The following is a 17888-nucleotide window of genomic DNA, read 5'->3' as shown; positions in this document are numbered from 1 at the left end:
CCGTGCATCCTACACCATCCATAAGACGACTTCCAGCTACCACCCTCAAACAATTGGCCTCACAGAGCACTTTCTGCGCACGCTGTCCAACATGGTATCAATTTACATCACCCCTGACCACATCAGTTTAGTTTACTCAATCTGCTATTGGCCACTTTCCATATGACGCCGCCATGCAATGAACTACGATATTTCCTCGTGTACGGCCGTCAACGGATCACTCTCCTCGACGTCTCTTTCTTTGATATTCTGGTTCCCTCGTCGGTATCAGGGTGCGAGCAGTTCGTTTCGAGCATGGCCTGGTGTCGGCACCGCGCCCACCTCAGCAGCCACCCAAGTCAACAAGACCAAAAACTCGCGATGATGGATCCCATTCTGTCGTTTTCCTAAACGCTGGAGACAAATTATTGCTGTGGACCCTGGTTAAATCTCTCGAATTATGCGAAAAGTTTCAATGCCGTTTCATCGATCCCTACTCTAATCAGGAACAAACTTCACCAGTGAACTATCGCGTCACTCCTGTTGTCACGTCTTTTGATGGCCGCTGCCGTTCCACGAAGACTGTGCATGTATCGTGTTTAACGCATTTCATACGCCATTTACCACCATCACCAGTAGCCAGGTTGGCCGCTTCCGCGCCGGGGGAGGAATACTGTGAGCATTATATTAACCCTTCATTTTCTTCAACTCTGTGTATCCATCATCATGGACATCGTCATTCTCTTCAGCGCGTGGCCCCTCTGGATAATGCGTCGAGGTATAGCAGCCGCGTCTCATTCCATTCAAAATCTGTTTGGCAATAAGTACGATTTCAAGTCCTTTGCAGACGCGTAGGAAAGGATCGGTCGAGGAGACCTCGGTGCCGCTTTTCCTTTTGCATTTTGCTGTTGCAAGATACTTCAGTGAAACGACCCTTGAGGAGCCGAAATTTAATTACAACCTCCTTTAATAATGTTTGAGACATCAGCAATCCAATCAGGTAAAGCCGTATTGTTTGAACAGCACAAAGCTAATATTACATATTTGCAGGAACGAATGGTGAATTCTAGGGAGCACGGATAGCATGATGCGAACATTCCAGAAACAATTTAACGTATTCGTTTTGATATTTTGTTGCATTATGAAATAGAAAAATGTTCCAAACGCCGGATGAATATATGACTGGAGAAAGGTTTACTCCACCTTAACACAACAAATTAAAAACAAAAGGGTATAGACGCTTCGCCACCTATGCAGCTAGCATCTTCAGTGTTCACGGACACAAATGAGGGGAGGTCCAGTCTACTCGTCCCACACGTCTTTGTAAACGTCCGGCAATAGGCCACGATTAGTGCTGTACGCCCATTCGTCACGACGGTTGAACGAGAATTCGAAGACTTTTCCCACACTTTTGCACTCGGGCCAGCGTCGTCGCATTGTCAAGTTTGAAGCTATGCCTTGTCGTGCAGCGGTGTTCGACAAGTTCGGTCTTAAAACGCGTTGCATGGGTTACATTACATTATTATTGCGCGTTACATTATTGCCGTTTTTCTTCCCGTTTTGTCAACGTAAGTCAAGCCATACTCCCCGCATCGCATTTTCTAGATGACCCCGCTCTGTTCTTCAGCAGGGGTGCGGTCTTTCGGTTTCGTGAACACATTTCCCTAGTGTAATAGGGTTGCAAAAGGATTAGTATGCCTAGTGGACGCAAAGCTCTCCGAAGAGTGGGTGACACACCTTGGACGTAGGGAATAGATACAATAGACGCTGCCGTCACTCGTGACTCACTCTCCCTTCTCCTCCGCATTCGCTTCCGGGTATCGTTAATGAATGTCCTGGGATAATGGCGCCGTTTTAATGCATCAAATACCTTTTCCACTTCTTTAGCCATAACTGCTTCCTCGAGAACACTGCATCACAAAGTGATAAAAATTTCTTATGGCGGAGCGTTGTTGTTCGCTCGGGTGACGCGAGTCAAAGGGTGACAAATCTTCGGTGTCACACTGCTTACGCTACACTGCCGTTTCCACACTGCCATTACCGGCCCGGCGTACAAGCACATCCAGAAAAGGCAAGACATTTTCTGTCTCTGTTTCGTACGTGAACTCAAATGCATGGCGTACGCTGTATTGTAGAATAAGAGACGGAGACTTTTCACTTATGGAAAAACGACAGCCGTCGATTACTTCGAGCGTATCATAAAGATTCCTTTATTTTGACTAGCGGGTACGGCAAAGGGGAGACAGTAGAAAGAAAGGGAAAGTAACGATACACTGTGCCAAGCAGGCTTTCTGGCTCTCGTCTTGTACCCCGCATGTACAAGCCACTCGCTCCTAACCTGAAGGGCACCACTTCGACGCATGTCGCTGTTCGTGGAACGCGCCCGCCAGGCATTCGCATGCAGTTCGAGGGCTGATAAGTGTCCGGCGCTTCTAGCACCGTGACCTTCAGCAGTACCGTTTTAGGTGGGCGATTCCTCCTCGCCACATCTTCGGCGGCCCCTAGAGCGGGGATGCTTTGGCTCCAGAATGGAGGATATACAGCAATCACCACTGGTTGAGCGAACTATTATTGAGCTCATTGCTCCACAATCTCTAAAGGATACAGTAGCTGTATCGGTCGCTTCACCTCTATTTCGCCACTTAATACCAATTTGCAGAACCACACCCTGCCGTCTCTACCCTTAAATCTTTCCTTAATTCTGGCGATCTTCCACATGCGGCCTTTCAAGTGGTGTTTCCTCAAGAACACCAATCCGTCTTCAGTTAACTCGATGTCCTTTGTCGGCACATGTGTGCCGATATGAGCTCCAATAAGTACTCTGTCCGCCATCGTCTCCAGAAACCATCCGCCATTGCAGTCCGGTACTTATTGCGTCGTGAGCGACGCATGCCACCACCAGGAATTTCGTCCGGCAGCAGGTATAAAGGATCAGCCGTCAACTTTCTTCCGACGAGGACGTACGCCCATGACAGTGGTTCTGGCTAAAGGGCGTGAGTTGATCACGGCTTCCACCTCATAAAGAACGGGGGTCAGTCCTTCAAAACTAAAGCTTCTGTGAGCTAACACCATTCGCAATGCTACTTCCACAGATCGCACCATCCGCTCCCAGAATCCGCCCCACCGAGTTGCCCGTTCAACAATAATTTTCCATCTTATCTGGTTTCCACCGAAGTATGACTGCAATTCCTCGACTCGCAACAGCATTAACACGACCTTTAGATCCCTGGCTGCATGCTTGAATGTGAGCGCGTTGTCCGAATACACCGTCGCGCAGATCCCACGGAGAGTCGCAGAGCATTTAAAGGCCAAGAGGAAGGCTGTAGCTGACAGGTCACTGACGAGCTCCAGGTGGAAGGAACGTGTCACAGCACAGGTGAAAATAGCGATGTAGCATCTTTTGCTGTCGCGTGACTCCTGACAAATCAAAGACACTGCAAAATCAATACCAACGATGTCAAACGGGTTTCCTTTTGTCTCTCTGTCAGCTGGAAGTGGTGCTACTGGTTCTGTAGCTGGAGGGCAACTTTGTGACAGACGAGGCACTGCTTGATAACTTTGTTTACGGTTTGATGTCCACTGATAATCTAATACGATTGTCACAGCTGTGCTAGAGTATCGCGTACACCCGTGTGCAGCATTCTCAAGTGTTCCTTCCGTATGAGCAGTGACGTCAGGGGGTGATTGCCAGGGAGAACGACGGGATGCTTAATCTCTTCGTTGTTATCACTTATTTGCAAGCGTCCACCAACTCGCATGAAGCCCTCTTTGTCGAAGTACGGGTTGAAGGCAAACAGAAGAGTTCTTGTGCAGCGGCCTTCGATTCTTCAGGTTTGAAATGTCGTCGCTGAACGCATCTCCTTGTGCTGTAGCCAACCAGTATCTTTCGGCGCCGATTACTTCTTCAGCTCGTAATGGGCCGATCGTCTTTCCCTTCTTGTTGTGGCAGCGGTCGACAAAGCGGCGGACCCGCACGGTTACTCGCACGACTCGGCTGCATGAACTACAATTCTCAACATTGAGAATTGCCATGAATGGCGATGATACTATGGGCATCACCGTCAGCTTTTGCTCTTCCATTTGGCACTCCGCAACCTGCGAGCTTGGTATACTTATCGTTGGCCAATGCGTGTCATCTTCCTGAAGCCAATGGGGTCCTCTCCACCACAATTCGCTTTCCCGCAGGGCTGATGGTAAAATGCCGCGGGTGATTAGGTCAGTGAGGTTGCCTGAACCTGGGCAGTGTTTCCAACCCTTGGGATCTATCAGCGCATGTAACTCTGAGACTCGAGTTGCTATGAAGGGATTCCATCTGGCGGCGTTTCCCTCGATCCAGTACATAACTACTGTAGAGTCAGTTCAGAGGATGGCAGCAATGCTCTTCAGATCCAAGGCCATGGTAACGTAGTGGCATAGTCGCGCGTCTACAAGGGCTCCCATCAGCTTCAATCGGGCTTCAATCAGCTTGAATCCCATCAGCTTCAACCAATTCCCAATTGCCGCAACTTCTGGAACATTACCTTTACGCATAATGTTGTGGGAGCAATATATCTAAAATGGTCGAAAATTCTTGCCGAGACCTGCAGCACAAATCTCTTGTCGGCTCTTGCGGAGAGGAAGTCAGTGCGTGCAGTTAGGTTGTATTCAAAGTGGCCAGCCTGAGCATTCCAACTAACTCCCAATACCTTTGTGGCTGCAGCACGTCCAGCATCAGCGTTCGTTCTTTCCACATTGCCATTCTCTAAGAAGTTCACGAGATCGCGGTCGTTCGACATCCACTTGTGTAGCCACTTCCCTGCTTGAGACAATATAACTTTTGATTCCTGGCACAGGACTTTACCATTGTCGAGGTTGTCAACCCCAGTTACAAGCTCGTCCACGTAAAGATGCTTGCTCAGGATACCTGCAATCTCAGCCTACTGTTCCGGCAGGCCTTCAAAATGATGTTGCGACGTTGCAGCCAAGAGAAATGAGCTCGAAGTGACACTGAACGGCACGCGAGTCGTCCGATAGGTCACCACAGCTGGAATTTCTTCCCCCCCCCCCTTTTTGGCATCATAGCATACCATTGCAACTGCACAGCGTTCCGATCGCCCTATGATTGGGATACTTGAAAGACCTTTTCAGTATCCGCAACGATGGCAATGTTGAGAGACGATTTTTGGCACTTGATGATGCATCGAATACCACCCTCAGTTTTACAGCGAAGCTGTATATCTCTACCGTCCAAGGAAGTTTTCGTGTTGTTGTAAGCAAAAACCTCCTCTTACATGGGCCGATCCCGGAGATGGTGCAAAGCCGGGCCGACTCGCGGCCGAAGTGAAGCATACGTTAAGCTTTCCCCATACGTGGGCCGATCCCGAAGACAGTGCAATACCGGTCCGACCCACGGCGGAGGTGAAACAGGCGTTAAGCACTCCCCATACGTGGCCGATCCCGAAGGTTGTGCAATGCCGGACCGCCCCGTGTCGGAGGTGTAGTTCGCCATTAAGGGGCCCACATACACAGCTTCGCTGGTCATCCTTCTTCACCGAGTGGATGGGCACTGAGCTTTTATTTTGTTGTCTGGCTTTCGTGACGAATAACAGCTTGATGCGGGATATAGTACATCGGACATTCGGACGTGCCGTAATCCTTTGCAGGGTGGCTCTGCATACCGCTTTTCGATGTAGTGTCTTATGCAGGCATCGTATTCCCTTATCACCGAATCTCCTTTCAAGAGGCATGCTGTCTGTACTTTAAGACGCCTTGCCACTAACTCGTTGTTTTCGCCAAGCTCGCAAACCATCGACCTCTAAGGGAACGACACCTTATAGCGGCCATTCTCAAAGATGACGGGTTTTTTATAGTGCTGACGACTCCGTCTTGGTAATAAATTGGCTGATGTTCCTTGATACCGATGTGCTGGAACTTCCAGGAAGACTTTAGCTGTGCTGATATTTCCTTGTCCGTTTGTTTACTCACTTCTATCCGCATCACGCCAGCAGCCGAGGAGCAGACTCCTGTTGATTTCCTTGTGCTGACCTGGCCCTGGAGTGTCCATCCCAATACAGTCTCCACTGCTATTAATTTGGAGCTGAGACACTTAGTGAATCCCGTGAGAATTTCCCAGTAATGATCAGCGCCTATCAAAACGTCAATATTTTCACTTTCGCCGCCCTGCGAGGCATCTGAGAGGCATCTGCGACTTCAATTGAAATCTTGAAAGTTGAAGTAGAATAGAATTTTATGGAGTAGCCATGATCTCTGCACAGATACGGGGAACTTCCAGCACTTCCACTCGCACCCCTTTTCCGTCGTCCTGGCTTCTGAGTCACAGCTCCACACAATGCGTTTTTGTTCGTGTTATTGCTGACTGGTCACGAGAGGCAAAGATTTTAAGCTCCTCTTTACCGAGCACCTTTAACTGCAGCTTTTCGGATAGGTTGTGATGGATCAAGCTTCCCTAACTGCCACCATCGACTTGAAGCCTGACAAGTGTACGTTCATGTGGACCCTCTGTCCAAACTCGCGCTGTCTGCAGGAGAAACTGGTGCTCTCTAGCACACATCAGGTTATCTCCCGTGCCTAATGAGGACTTCAACATCATGGCTTGCTCACTCACCGGTGACGAAGATGCATCCCCTTCATTACTGTTTCGGTGCCTTCTAAAGTCAGAGTCGTACACTGTCGTCAAATGTATGCTGTTGCAATATGCACACCTGAGCCGCTTAGCTTTACGGAATTCTTCAGCCGCGTGTCCCCTTCTTGTGCACCGGAAACACCGATTTCCACGCTTCAGCGCCTCTCTCGTAACCGCCACAGACATCTTTGCGTTACATTTGCCGGTCCCATGGCCGTTCGAATTACAATATGGACATCAAGTGCTGTCCTTGATCGCAGTGTGCAGTGCCGCTGCAGAACGCATGTTCACCGCTTTATGTCGCTGTTGCGCCTTTCCTTCACCAATTCGGAACTGTTGTCTCTCGGTGCTTCAGCCCGCTGTGCGATCGCCCACGTCGCAACCTTTTTTCTCAAAAAAACGCAGGAGCACGTCCAGCTCACTTCCCTCATTCGTAGCCTAGTTTTTTCGTCAATATTCCAGACCAAGGTCGGCAGGCACCGGTTTCTTTGTTACGGTCAGTAACAAAGTTCCTCAAGTTCCGACACTCGTGACTAAAAAAGTGAGGCTGCGTACACCTGTTTCTACTTCGTCGACAGTGGCAGTTGGCCAAGATTCCGTGAGTCATGCACTGTCTTGATGTTAAGTAGCCGTGACATGTGGTCTTCTATAATTACTTCCTTTCTGCCGAACCTCTCCTTTAATAACGAGAGAGCAACTTCGTAGTCGCCTTCCGACAAGTCAAGTCCTGCTACCGCAGCCACCGTCTTTTCTGTCAAGTACCTGTTGAGGTGCTTGAATTTGTCTAGATTTGAGAGGTTCTGGTTAACGTCGATAGCCGTCTCAAGCTGACTCCAGAACCCATGGCATGTCGAAGCTTTCCGTTGAATTTGTTGATTTCGAGCTTTGACAGCTTTACGGTGGGGCGTATTTGCGAACTGTTCGCGCCAGAGTTTTGTTTTGATCTGAGGAGTTTAGTGTGCGATCTGATGAAGCATTTGTCAAGTCGTGTAGCATGTATTGTACCTTTGTTTTCGCCACCTTTTCTCTGTACATTTCGAAGCATGCAACTTCCTCTTCTAAAGCTTAATCTTCAACACCCTTTAATATATCCTGATTTAGCTCTTTCAGTGCGTCCTCTTTAAGAAAAAGAATACTTATCTTTTCTTCCAGCTCACCCTTTGATGCGATGCCATCCATGGTGGATACTTCGTTGAGCAGCTTGGTTGTAGATGTTCGCACCATGGCCCTTCTTCGCTTGATTTTGTCGGTGGGCACCCTGAAATGAAGCTTGCCTGTACATGTCGCGCCACCTAGCAGCAGCAGTGAGCACCCGCGAGTAGACCCTCAGCGTCATTTCACCATTATCCGTGGTGCAATGAGGCCCGCCTGAAAACCTGCTTTCAATTTCCCAACGAATTCACCACGGGCTCTTGGCACCTCCTCCGTGAGAAGTGTCAATAAAAAGAACAAGCGCTGTTAGTGCTGCGTTAAGGATTGTCACAACAGGAGGAGGAGAATTAGGTATCAAATTCTACCGCTTCCCTCCAAAATCGGGAGAAGCAACCCGGCGGCTGAAGTGGATCGTCGCGGTACGTGTTGGCCTTGCGAATTTCTGTTAAAGGAACTAAGACGTAAACGCAGAAACAAGAAAAAAAGGAACCAGCATCGGCATCCGTAAAAACACCCAATAAAGTGTCAACTGCATAAAAACACGTGAACTGATTCCCGCTGTTGTAAATTACTTTCGGTAGTTGTTTAGCTCGTGTTCCTCAAAAAAAAATACGCGCAATGGTGGTTACGTGTAAAATCTAATTTCGTAAGCGAGCTGTCCGGCTTTGTACACACTGTACTTCTTCCTGCGCCAAGACCAAGACGCGACTGCTGGAACAGGGCTCCTTCGTGCCGATGTTTTCTCGCGCTTAGAACAACAGAACTAAGATTGGAGTGCACCGCAGCAGAAATCGAATATTCGAAAATTAGCATTTCTCTCGCGCACGCTAGCCCATATTTGTTCAGTCATCACGTTTTTTAGTCTAAGCTTATTGCTCTCTACTATGCCCTCTCACATTCGAGCCAGGACGACAATACTAGAATATGTTGGAGGGCCTTTGTCAACAGAGAAAAAAGCACTTACCTGCCATTTCACCAAAACCTCTACAATTGTGAGGTGGAAGGCACGCTACAAGTTATGAAACTACAAATGACAGTTTAAAAGCGTTTGCGGCCGTTTTTGCTCACTTAAGTGGCATAAAATAATGATTTGTTAACTTACTCTGAGTTCGACGTCGTAAGCATGCTCGTTCTGTTCGCGACCTAGGGTGGTTGCTTAGTGGGTGTGGGGCTGCTAAGCACGACGTTGCGGGATCAAATCCAGGCCACTGCGGCCGAATTTCGATGGGGGCGAAATGCGAAAACACCTGTGTACTTAGCTAGGTCCACGCTAAAGAACCCCAGGTGGCATAGATTATTCCGGAGTCCCCCACTACGCCACGCCTCATTATGAGATCGTGGCTCTGGCACCTAAAGCCCCATAATTTAAGCACCTTGCTGCGATGTCCATGCTGTTTACATGGTTGATGCGTTATACATGGTTTTAGTATTAGGTTCGACGTCATTTCTCAAGCGTCGGTGGTCCAAAATGGACCTCAATGTCTGCGATTGCCTTAAAACCGCAATTTAGAACGTCCGACAGGTTCCAAACCAGCGCCGCAAAAGCATGCCTCCGTGGCAGCGGCCGCCTCGATGTTTCGCGGAACTGACACGGTGGCGCTGACGGCTGAGCTGATCGCTGCTCCACCTGACCACAGAAGGTAGCCCATATCCATCTTTTGACGTCCCTATTCCCGGTTTCCGGCACCAACAATTATTGTAGGATAAGAGACGTAGACTTTTCACTTGCGGAAAAACGTCTGACATCCTTTTACTTCAAGCGCATCAAGAAGACTCCTTTATTTTGACTATGGGGTACGGGAAAGCGGAGACAGTAGAAAGAAAGGGAAAGCAATGATACACTGTGCAGCACAGGCTTTCTTGCTCTCTTCTTGTACCCCGCACGTGCAAGCGACTCGCTACCAACCTGAAGGGCACATACAAGCTCGCTTTTCGTGGAAAGCGCCCACCAGGCATTCGCACAATGTTGGAGGGGTGATTGATAAGTGGCCGGCGCCTCTGCCTCTGCGACCTGCAGCAGTGCCGTTTTAGGCGGGGGAGTCCTCCTCGCCACATCGTCGGCAGCCCCATGCGCGGAGATGCTTTGGCTCCAGAATGGAGGATATACGCTGTTCAGCCCCGCGTGGAAAGCAATTGGCCTTTTCAAAATTACAAAAGCTTTAGTCACGCACCTACAATGCATTTTGAGCCGACAGGTAGTGAGTTCAGTACCTGTGTTTTGACGTGCTCCATCGCTAGGTTTGCCACGCTAACGGAAACATGACTTCACATAGGGCACCCTTCAATTTGAGGATAAGTCTTGTTGGCGAAACTGAAGTAGGTTTGGCTCAGCCTAAACCACTACAAAATTACGATCTCCTCCACCGACAAGGATGTACCGTTCTCTAAATTGCAGTCTTCTCTCAAACGCGCCTCTATCATATCAATGGCCAGGCAACAGGGGAGCTTGTAAACAAGGAAATAACATCGAAAGACACCATCACATCGTCATGATCAGTTGCTGCATACGGACGTCAGTTGAAAAATCGTGAGAGTTCTTAACTGACCTGGAGTTGCCCTCAATTTAGGGCATCAGCATTCCAGCCAAGGACTTCGACAGGTTGTAACCTGGTGACCGAACAAAAGACACGATAGGACGGAGAGGGCAACCCTCCTTATGCGCCTCGGGCAGCCCATATATCTTTGGAGTAGCCCCATCCGAAGAAAACAGTCGGCGGTACTACGTTTGATCCAGGCTTCTTTGTTTCGTAGTCCCCGTAATTGTTCAACCAGCTGTCTCTTTGCCTTTGATGTCGGGTCACGGTTCAGCTTCGAAAAGTGCAAGAAATCGTTCTAGATGTTGTATATTTTCTCCTCATAATCATATTGGTCTAAAACACCGTGCCCTTGCCCTTGTGAGCAAAGAGAATGACAATGGGTGTTCTTTATTATGCGGATAAACTCTATCAGAGAGATTTACTGTAGCTTATGGAGCAGCACCACGCCACAAGCAATGAAATAGATTGCGCATGCGCATAACAAAAGGGCAGCTTCACGCGGCATGTGCTTCCGCTAGATTCATAATTTAGCGCTAGACGCTAACGCCCGTAACGACAGTTTAGTGCGGCAGATAAGGCGGCGCTTTCGAGGCCGCAAGCGCCGGCTTCGGAACTGTCAAGTCGTCGTCTTTTATTGTATGTCCCATTCGTTAGCAACAGATGTTTGTATTTAGTTTATGCTTCTGTCAGCATGCTTCAAGAGTAAAGTGGGAGTGACAACATGGGGGGGGGGGGCACTGCTCCCTGAATGTGTTCTCTATGGTTCGGGGCTTTAGGCCTGATAAGAGCCGCTGCAATAGTAGCAGAAGGCTTCCGAACTTTGGTGGCTTGCTTGCCCCGCACGCCGAATTTCGGAGGCCACAATTATGAATGATTTGCTATTGATTGAGAATAACTTATCTCAGAGGCCCTATATTACAAATGTTTGCTTGTACTACAGATGGTGCACAAAACACATCGTAACTTGCCGAAGGGCACAGTGTCACCGTAGTGGTTGCTGTGCTAATACGCACAAAGTATAGGATTAAAGTCACATTCCATGTACATGCGGTTTAATTTTGTCTGCTGGGCTTTCACATCTTCACTTTGTCGCAGTTTCTTTGGATTTCGTTAGGCTCGATTTCCTTATTTTAGAAGGCAACGTATCGTCGTGCTCGGAAGGGTAGATAGCATTTGCGCTACTTCGCTCTGTAACGCTAACACAAGCCTTTTAGGCTATAATAAATATTTATCTTAGTGAATAAGGCCATATATGTAAGTGCTTCCGACGAATTTCTTTGTTCCGATCTTCGACAGGGCATTGTCTTAAGGCACCTATGACTGCAAGTGAGATCGCTAACCTCACGTTTGCAGGTGCGTAAATAAAATGCGCCATCAGAATTCATCTTAGGAATCAAAACGCATAATTGCCGAGAAAGCATCGTCGGGATCCTACCAAGGCAGTGATGCACTAGGCCGATCGGCATGAAATGCTTGCATGTACAGCCGCTGCCGTTGTGTCGCTAGACAGTCTGACCAATAGAAGCAACTAACTGAGCAAGGCATATTGAAGAAATACTAGCGCGAAATCAGTTTTCGAAGTTCGCAGCTTGCTGTTCGTGGCCACTTGGCGTCCGTGGTTTGCTCTTGCACAGCTGCTATATTGACTTCGTGTTCAAATAATATGCGGCTTTTCTGGTAAATGGCTTTGCCCAGATGCTATAGTTTGTTAGAATAACGGGGTCTATTCGTAGTGCTGATCACTTAGTCCCAGCAGCGATGCCGATCCAACTAAAGAATAACGCTTCTATGGGATTTTCTGGCTTTTCGTGGTCCGCCCCGCTCCTTCATCAGGCTGAAAAATATCCGGGACCACCATAGCAACCGTTCGTAGCCAAGACACTCGTATTTAAATCGATGCTATTGAATATAAATTATTCCGCAAGATAAGATAAGCGGAAGTATAACTAAAAAGACGTGGCAAAAGAATATATCGTCGTAACGGGTGCGCTCGTCTGTTTAAAAGCAACGACTGCGCAGAGCGAAACACCACCCACCGACTAAGGACGGCAGTAAAAACCGATAACATATTTACAACAACAATGACGGCAAGTGTGTTTATTCGGAGCCTAAAACTCACATAAATGTCATTTCTTTCGCAGGAATGCTGGCGAGGTGTGTACAAACACGACACAAAGGGCGTCCTCTTCAAGTACTTTGCAAAAGGCTGCTGCAACTTCGCGAACTACTCTGTCCGTGGATTCGACGGACTGACTTCATTTGAGACGTCCCGTTCGATACAGGACAAGGTGATGCACCGACTCTGTAACACGCGTATATACGAGTGTTTATCCAGAAATAAGGTTCCCAAAGAGCACCAGCCACACGGGAAGGTGCGAGGCGAAATAGGTCAACACTGCCGCGCACGGCTCTTCCTCCACTCTCGATTCGTCCCGGACGCGCTTCGCGGCGCCGCTCGTTCGAGGCTCAGTAGCCATCCGATATGGAGGTTCCATTGTTGATCGCGCCAAGTGCGAGATTCCTTCCGTAATTCACTTACGAAAGAGGGGACTTCACCCGTGGATATTGATCGTCCGTTGACAGATTTGTATGGCGACAAGTGTACGTCCGTTCAACACGTCCAGAAATGGTGCAAGGAATGTAGTGCCGGTCAGAAGGAAGTCCACGATGAAGAACAGAGTGGAAGACAGTCCATTTCGGGGACGGTTATCGAGATGGTCAAACACGAAGTGCTTCAAAACAGGAAGCGCCGTCGGTGAACTTGTGGCTCAAATTCTTAGAAGTTCTTGCGGTACTCTGGAAAGAGTTTTCACTGAAAAATTGGGGTATCACAAGTGTTGTGCTCGATGGGTACCTCGGCTATTGAGACCACATGGGGAAAAACGCCTTCACGTGCTCGTCAGTTACTTCAAAAGTGTCAAGAAGGAACGGTGGCGTCACCCAAAGTCACTAGGCGCAAAGAAGTTCAAACTCCTTCTGCTGGCAAAGCCATGGCCACTGTTTTTTTGGGATCGTAAGGGAATACTTGTGATCGATTTCATGGAACGTCGGACAACAGTCAACTCCGACAGTTATTTTGCAACACTAAGAAAAACTCAGGTGAGATATCCTGAACCGCCGGTGAGGACGACTGGCAGGCGGCGTAACGCGGCTTCACGACAATGCTAGACCTCACGTCTCCCGTCAAACCCAGGCACTTTAGACAAATTTTGGGTGTACTGTCATGCCCCACCCACCGTACAGTTCAGACCTTGCGCCTAGTGATTATCATTTATTTCCCAAGTTAAACGAACATTCGAGTGGCCAACGCTTCAAGAGCGACGATGAAGTCAAAGAAGAGGTGAAACGATTCCTCAACGGGTTGGCGGTGGAGTTCTAGGACATTGGGATACAGCAATTGGAGCCCCATCTACAAAAATGCGTAGAAAAAGATGGCGATTATGTAGAAAAATATAGCAAAGTTTCATCTTTCCCATGATATAAATTTTTCTGAGAATAAACAATGTTGCCTATTTCTAAAATTGATGGAAACCTTATTTCTGGATCAACCCTCGTATTTGCATCAATGGATTTAACTGCACGCCTACATGATCTGCAATACGTTGGTAGCGGATAAAACGGCAGTCACATACTGACACGTGTACTTGTTTACCTTTTTCGGGTTTTTCACCGTCTAACCAATGTTACCACTAAGCGCGGGATGCGCCCGCGTGTATCCGAAGTTTCTCGAACGTTATCGATGGTTCTGTTGCCACCGAAGCTTGTATAATCTGATTGGATGTGAGGCGCAAATAGTGTAGAACTTCGTGGAAAACACGCGGGCACCACCGGTTACTCTGCAACCTTCGATGACTCATGTGTAAAAGCCAACGCGCTTCGCCGGCAGATCAGATATTATATCGATCAGATATCGATCACATCAGATCGCCCATTAAAAAGTTAGCTTCGTCATTCAAAATTTTGCGGCTTTCTTCGCCTTAAGTACCACGTGACAATATATTCATCCGCGTAAATCTTTTATATTGACACGTGTACTTATATTGAACGGGCCACCACGTTTCGCCGCCTAACAAATGTAATCGCACAACGTGGGACGCGCCTGCATGTATCCGAAGTTTCTAGACAGTTATCGATGCTTCTATCCGCTGTCTGTTGTCGCCGAACCTTATGTTATCTGATTTCATCACCTGACGCGAATGGTGTAGAACTTTGTGGAAGGTTAGCGGGTCCGAACGATTAGTCTGGAACATTCGATGACTGCTCTATAAAAGCCGACGCGCTTGACCCGCTGATCAGATTTTCGACGATCGCCGACCGTGTTCGCCGCTATCGTTGTGCTATAAGTGTAGCCTGTTTTTGTGGGCACAGGTTCGCCCAATAAAAGTTAGTTTTGTCTTTCACAGTATTTGCTACTGTGTTCTTCAACGTCACCACCACGTGACATCTGGTGGAGGTGCTTTTCGTTCATGTACCGGCCGCCCCCGAGAAGCCGTGATCCAAGCCCGGACCGCAAAGAGAACACCAACGTAGTCCCGGAGCATCGAGCAAGCCACCGTCTTCAACAGCTGCCCCCGGAGCACGGACTTCTACGTGAGAAGACCAAGAGGATTGTGAACAAGGCAACCCCAATGGCAGCCCCAGCGTCCCCCATCATGCTGCAGCAGTCCAGGGAACCTCCGACGTTCCGCGGATCAACATTCGAGGACCCGGAAACCTGGCTCGAGACGTATGAGAGTGTCGCTACGTTTAACAGTTGGGACAGCGACGACAAGCTGCGGCATGTCTATTTCGCACTCGAAGACGTCGCCAGGACCTGGTTCAAGAATCGAGAAGCCACCTTAACGACGTGGGACCTGTTCCGAAGTGGCTTCTTGCAAACGTTTCCAAGCGTCGTGCGAAAAGAGTGAGCCCAAGCACTACTAGAAACCAGAGTGCAGCTGCCAAACGAGACGATCACGATCTTCACGGAGGAGATGGCCCCTCTTTTCCGGCACGCCGACCCGGAAATCTCAGAGGAGAAAAAAGTCCGCTTCCTGATGCGGGGCGTCAAGCAATAACTTTTCGCAGGGCTTATTCGTAACCCGCCGAAGACCGTAGCTGAGTTTTCTGCAGAGGCTTCGACAATCGAGAATACTCTGGAGATGTGCACCCGACAATATAACCGCCAGGGGCTCACGCCGCAGTACGCCATCCAAGGACTGGATTCCGGCGACCTTCAGGAGACCATCAGGGCCATTGTGCGCGAAGAACTGTGCAAGGTCCTGCCTTCGTCGGAGCCCCAAGTGGCTTCGATCGCCGACATCGTGAAAGAAGAGGTGCGCCGATCGCTTGGAGTTCTTGAGCTGCAACCACAATTACCGCAGCGCCAGCCAGAAGCGATGACAGACGCCTCCGTCGCACGCCATCAAGGTCCCTTTCCGCGACCACGCCAGGGCCCTGAAACGACGCAATTCCGTCGTCCGCCGCCGCCGCCGCCGCCAGCACGCCCACCCGTCGCCCAGCGCACCTACGCGAGGAAGTCGGACATTTGGCGAGCCCCCGACCACCGCCCCCTCTGCTACCACTGCGGCGAAGCTGGCCATGTGTACCGCCGATGCCCATGCCGCGACCTGGGATTGCGAGGGTTCGCTATCGATGCACAGCGCCCTCGTGAAGGTGAACGCCCTCGCGATATCGCCGACTACCTCGCCGCTACTCAATGGAGCTCTCGACGACCGTCGCGTTCGCCATCACCAGGCCACTACCTCTCGCCGCAGCGCCGACCATACACTGGCCCAGCCCGGGGCCGGTCAGCGAGCCCATATCCGGAAAACTAAAAGCAGCAACCGATGGAAGTGCGGTTGCTGTTCGTCGAACTGACGAAGATCTTCCACCGCCGACGAAGACGGCAAAGAAACCATCTCGACGACCTACTGACGACACGCCGCCGTCCCGACGGAGTGAGGAAGCCAAGACTACACCGACGAAAGACGACTTGACGACGCGACGTTCCAGCTTCAGTTCAACACGACGCAGCCGTGATCCGACGCCAAGACCCAATTGTAACGCCAGACAAAGAACCACCGACCTCGACGTACTTCTCGACTGCCACGCAGTCACTGCCTTAGTCGACACAGGGGCCGATTACTCCGTAAAGAGTGGGCACATCGCCGCCCAGTTGAAGAAGTTTAAGACTGCATGGCAGGGCCCCCAAATTCGTACCGCTGGAGGACACCTCATTACGCCGACTGGATTCTGCACGGCAAGAATAACCGTTCATGACCGGACTTACCCTGCCACCTTCCTTATCCGCCAACAGTGTTCACGAGACGTCATTCTCGGCATGAACTTCCTGAACCATCACGGCGCAATCATAGACTTGGAGTCAAAATCGACAACGCTGTCGGAAGATCAAGCGATACCGCCGGAGAGCTTTCGCAGTCACCACGCCTTGAGTGTTCTCGAAGATCAAGTGAGCATCCCGCCTCGCTCGAGCATTGTTATTTCGGTCAGCACCGAAACACCCGCTGACGTAGAAGGCGTCATCGAAGGCGACCAAGGTCTACTGCTAGACCGTGAAATTTGCGCCGCAAGAGGGATCACTCGACTGCATGGAGGGAAAACTGAAGTGTTGCTGACAAACTTCAGCCAAGAGTTCAAGTACATCAACAAGGGCACGACGATCGCGCACATCGAGCAAATTCTGGAAACCAGTAATGCGGTTGTCCTCTCAGATTCTGCAACATCTACCCCGCCCACCATAGTCCCCGAACCAGACTTTGACGTAAATCCAAGTCTCCCTAAGAGCAAGCAGCAAAACCTCAGAAGTATTCTCCGACGATACAAGGACTGCTTTTCGACTTCATCGAAGATTCGACAAACACAAGTTGCACAGCATCGCATAATAACCGAATAGTGCGCTCAACCACTCCGCCAGAGCCCTTACCGAGTTTCGACGCGAGAACGGGAACCTATTAGCCAACAAGTCGACGAAATGCTCCGCGACGATATCATCCAGCCGTCGAAAAGCCCGTGGGCATCCCCTGTTGTCCTGCTAAAGAAATAGGAAGGAACCCTTCGTTTCTGCGTCTATTATAGTCTTCTGAACAAGATCACGAAGAAGGACGTATACCCCCTCCCACGAATAGGCGACGCATTGGATCGGCTCTGCAACGATAAATACTTCTCGTCGATGGACCTCAAGTCTGGCTATTGGCAAATAGAAGTCGACGAAAGAGATCGCGAAAAGACTGCCTTCATCACCCCAGACGGCCTCTACGAGTTCAAGGTTATGCCATTCGGACTGTGCTCGCCGCCTACAAAGTTCCAGCGCGTCATGCATACGGTGTTAGCAGGATTGAAGCGGCAGACCTGTCTCGTCTATTTGGATGACGTCGTCGCCTTCGCCGGAAATTTCGACGATCACCTCAGGCGGCTTGCGACAGTACTAGAGGCCATCAAGTCGTCAGGGCTTACTCTGAAGCCGGAAAAATGCCGCTTCGCTTACGATGAGCTTCTGTTCCTAGGACACGTAATCAGCCAATCTGGTGTCCGTCCAGACCCGCAAAAGACAGCTCCCATCGCACAGTTCCCGCAACCCATTTACAAGAAGGCAGTGC

General features: G+C 49.6%; 1 protein-coding gene across 1 annotated transcript in view; it reads left to right on the top strand.

Annotated features, from left to right (window-relative positions):
• LOC142578104 (uncharacterized) overlaps positions 1-17888 on the top strand; it is a 64810-nt gene that overhangs the window by 7762 nt on the left and 39160 nt on the right. The window contains exon 2 of the mRNA XM_075687518.1: positions 12432-12578. Within this exon, the coding sequence (XP_075543633.1) occupies positions 12432-12578 (147 nt within the window). The remainder of the gene's footprint in view (positions 1-12431; positions 12579-17888) is intronic.

Source organism: Dermacentor variabilis, chromosome 4 (assembly GCF_050947875.1).
Source record: "Dermacentor variabilis isolate Ectoservices chromosome 4, ASM5094787v1, whole genome shotgun sequence".
NCBI classification, from domain to species: Eukaryota; Metazoa; Arthropoda; class Arachnida; order Ixodida; family Ixodidae; genus Dermacentor; species Dermacentor variabilis.
The sequence above is the reverse complement of the archived record's forward strand: the minus strand, read 5'-3'. Positions and strand labels throughout refer to the sequence as shown.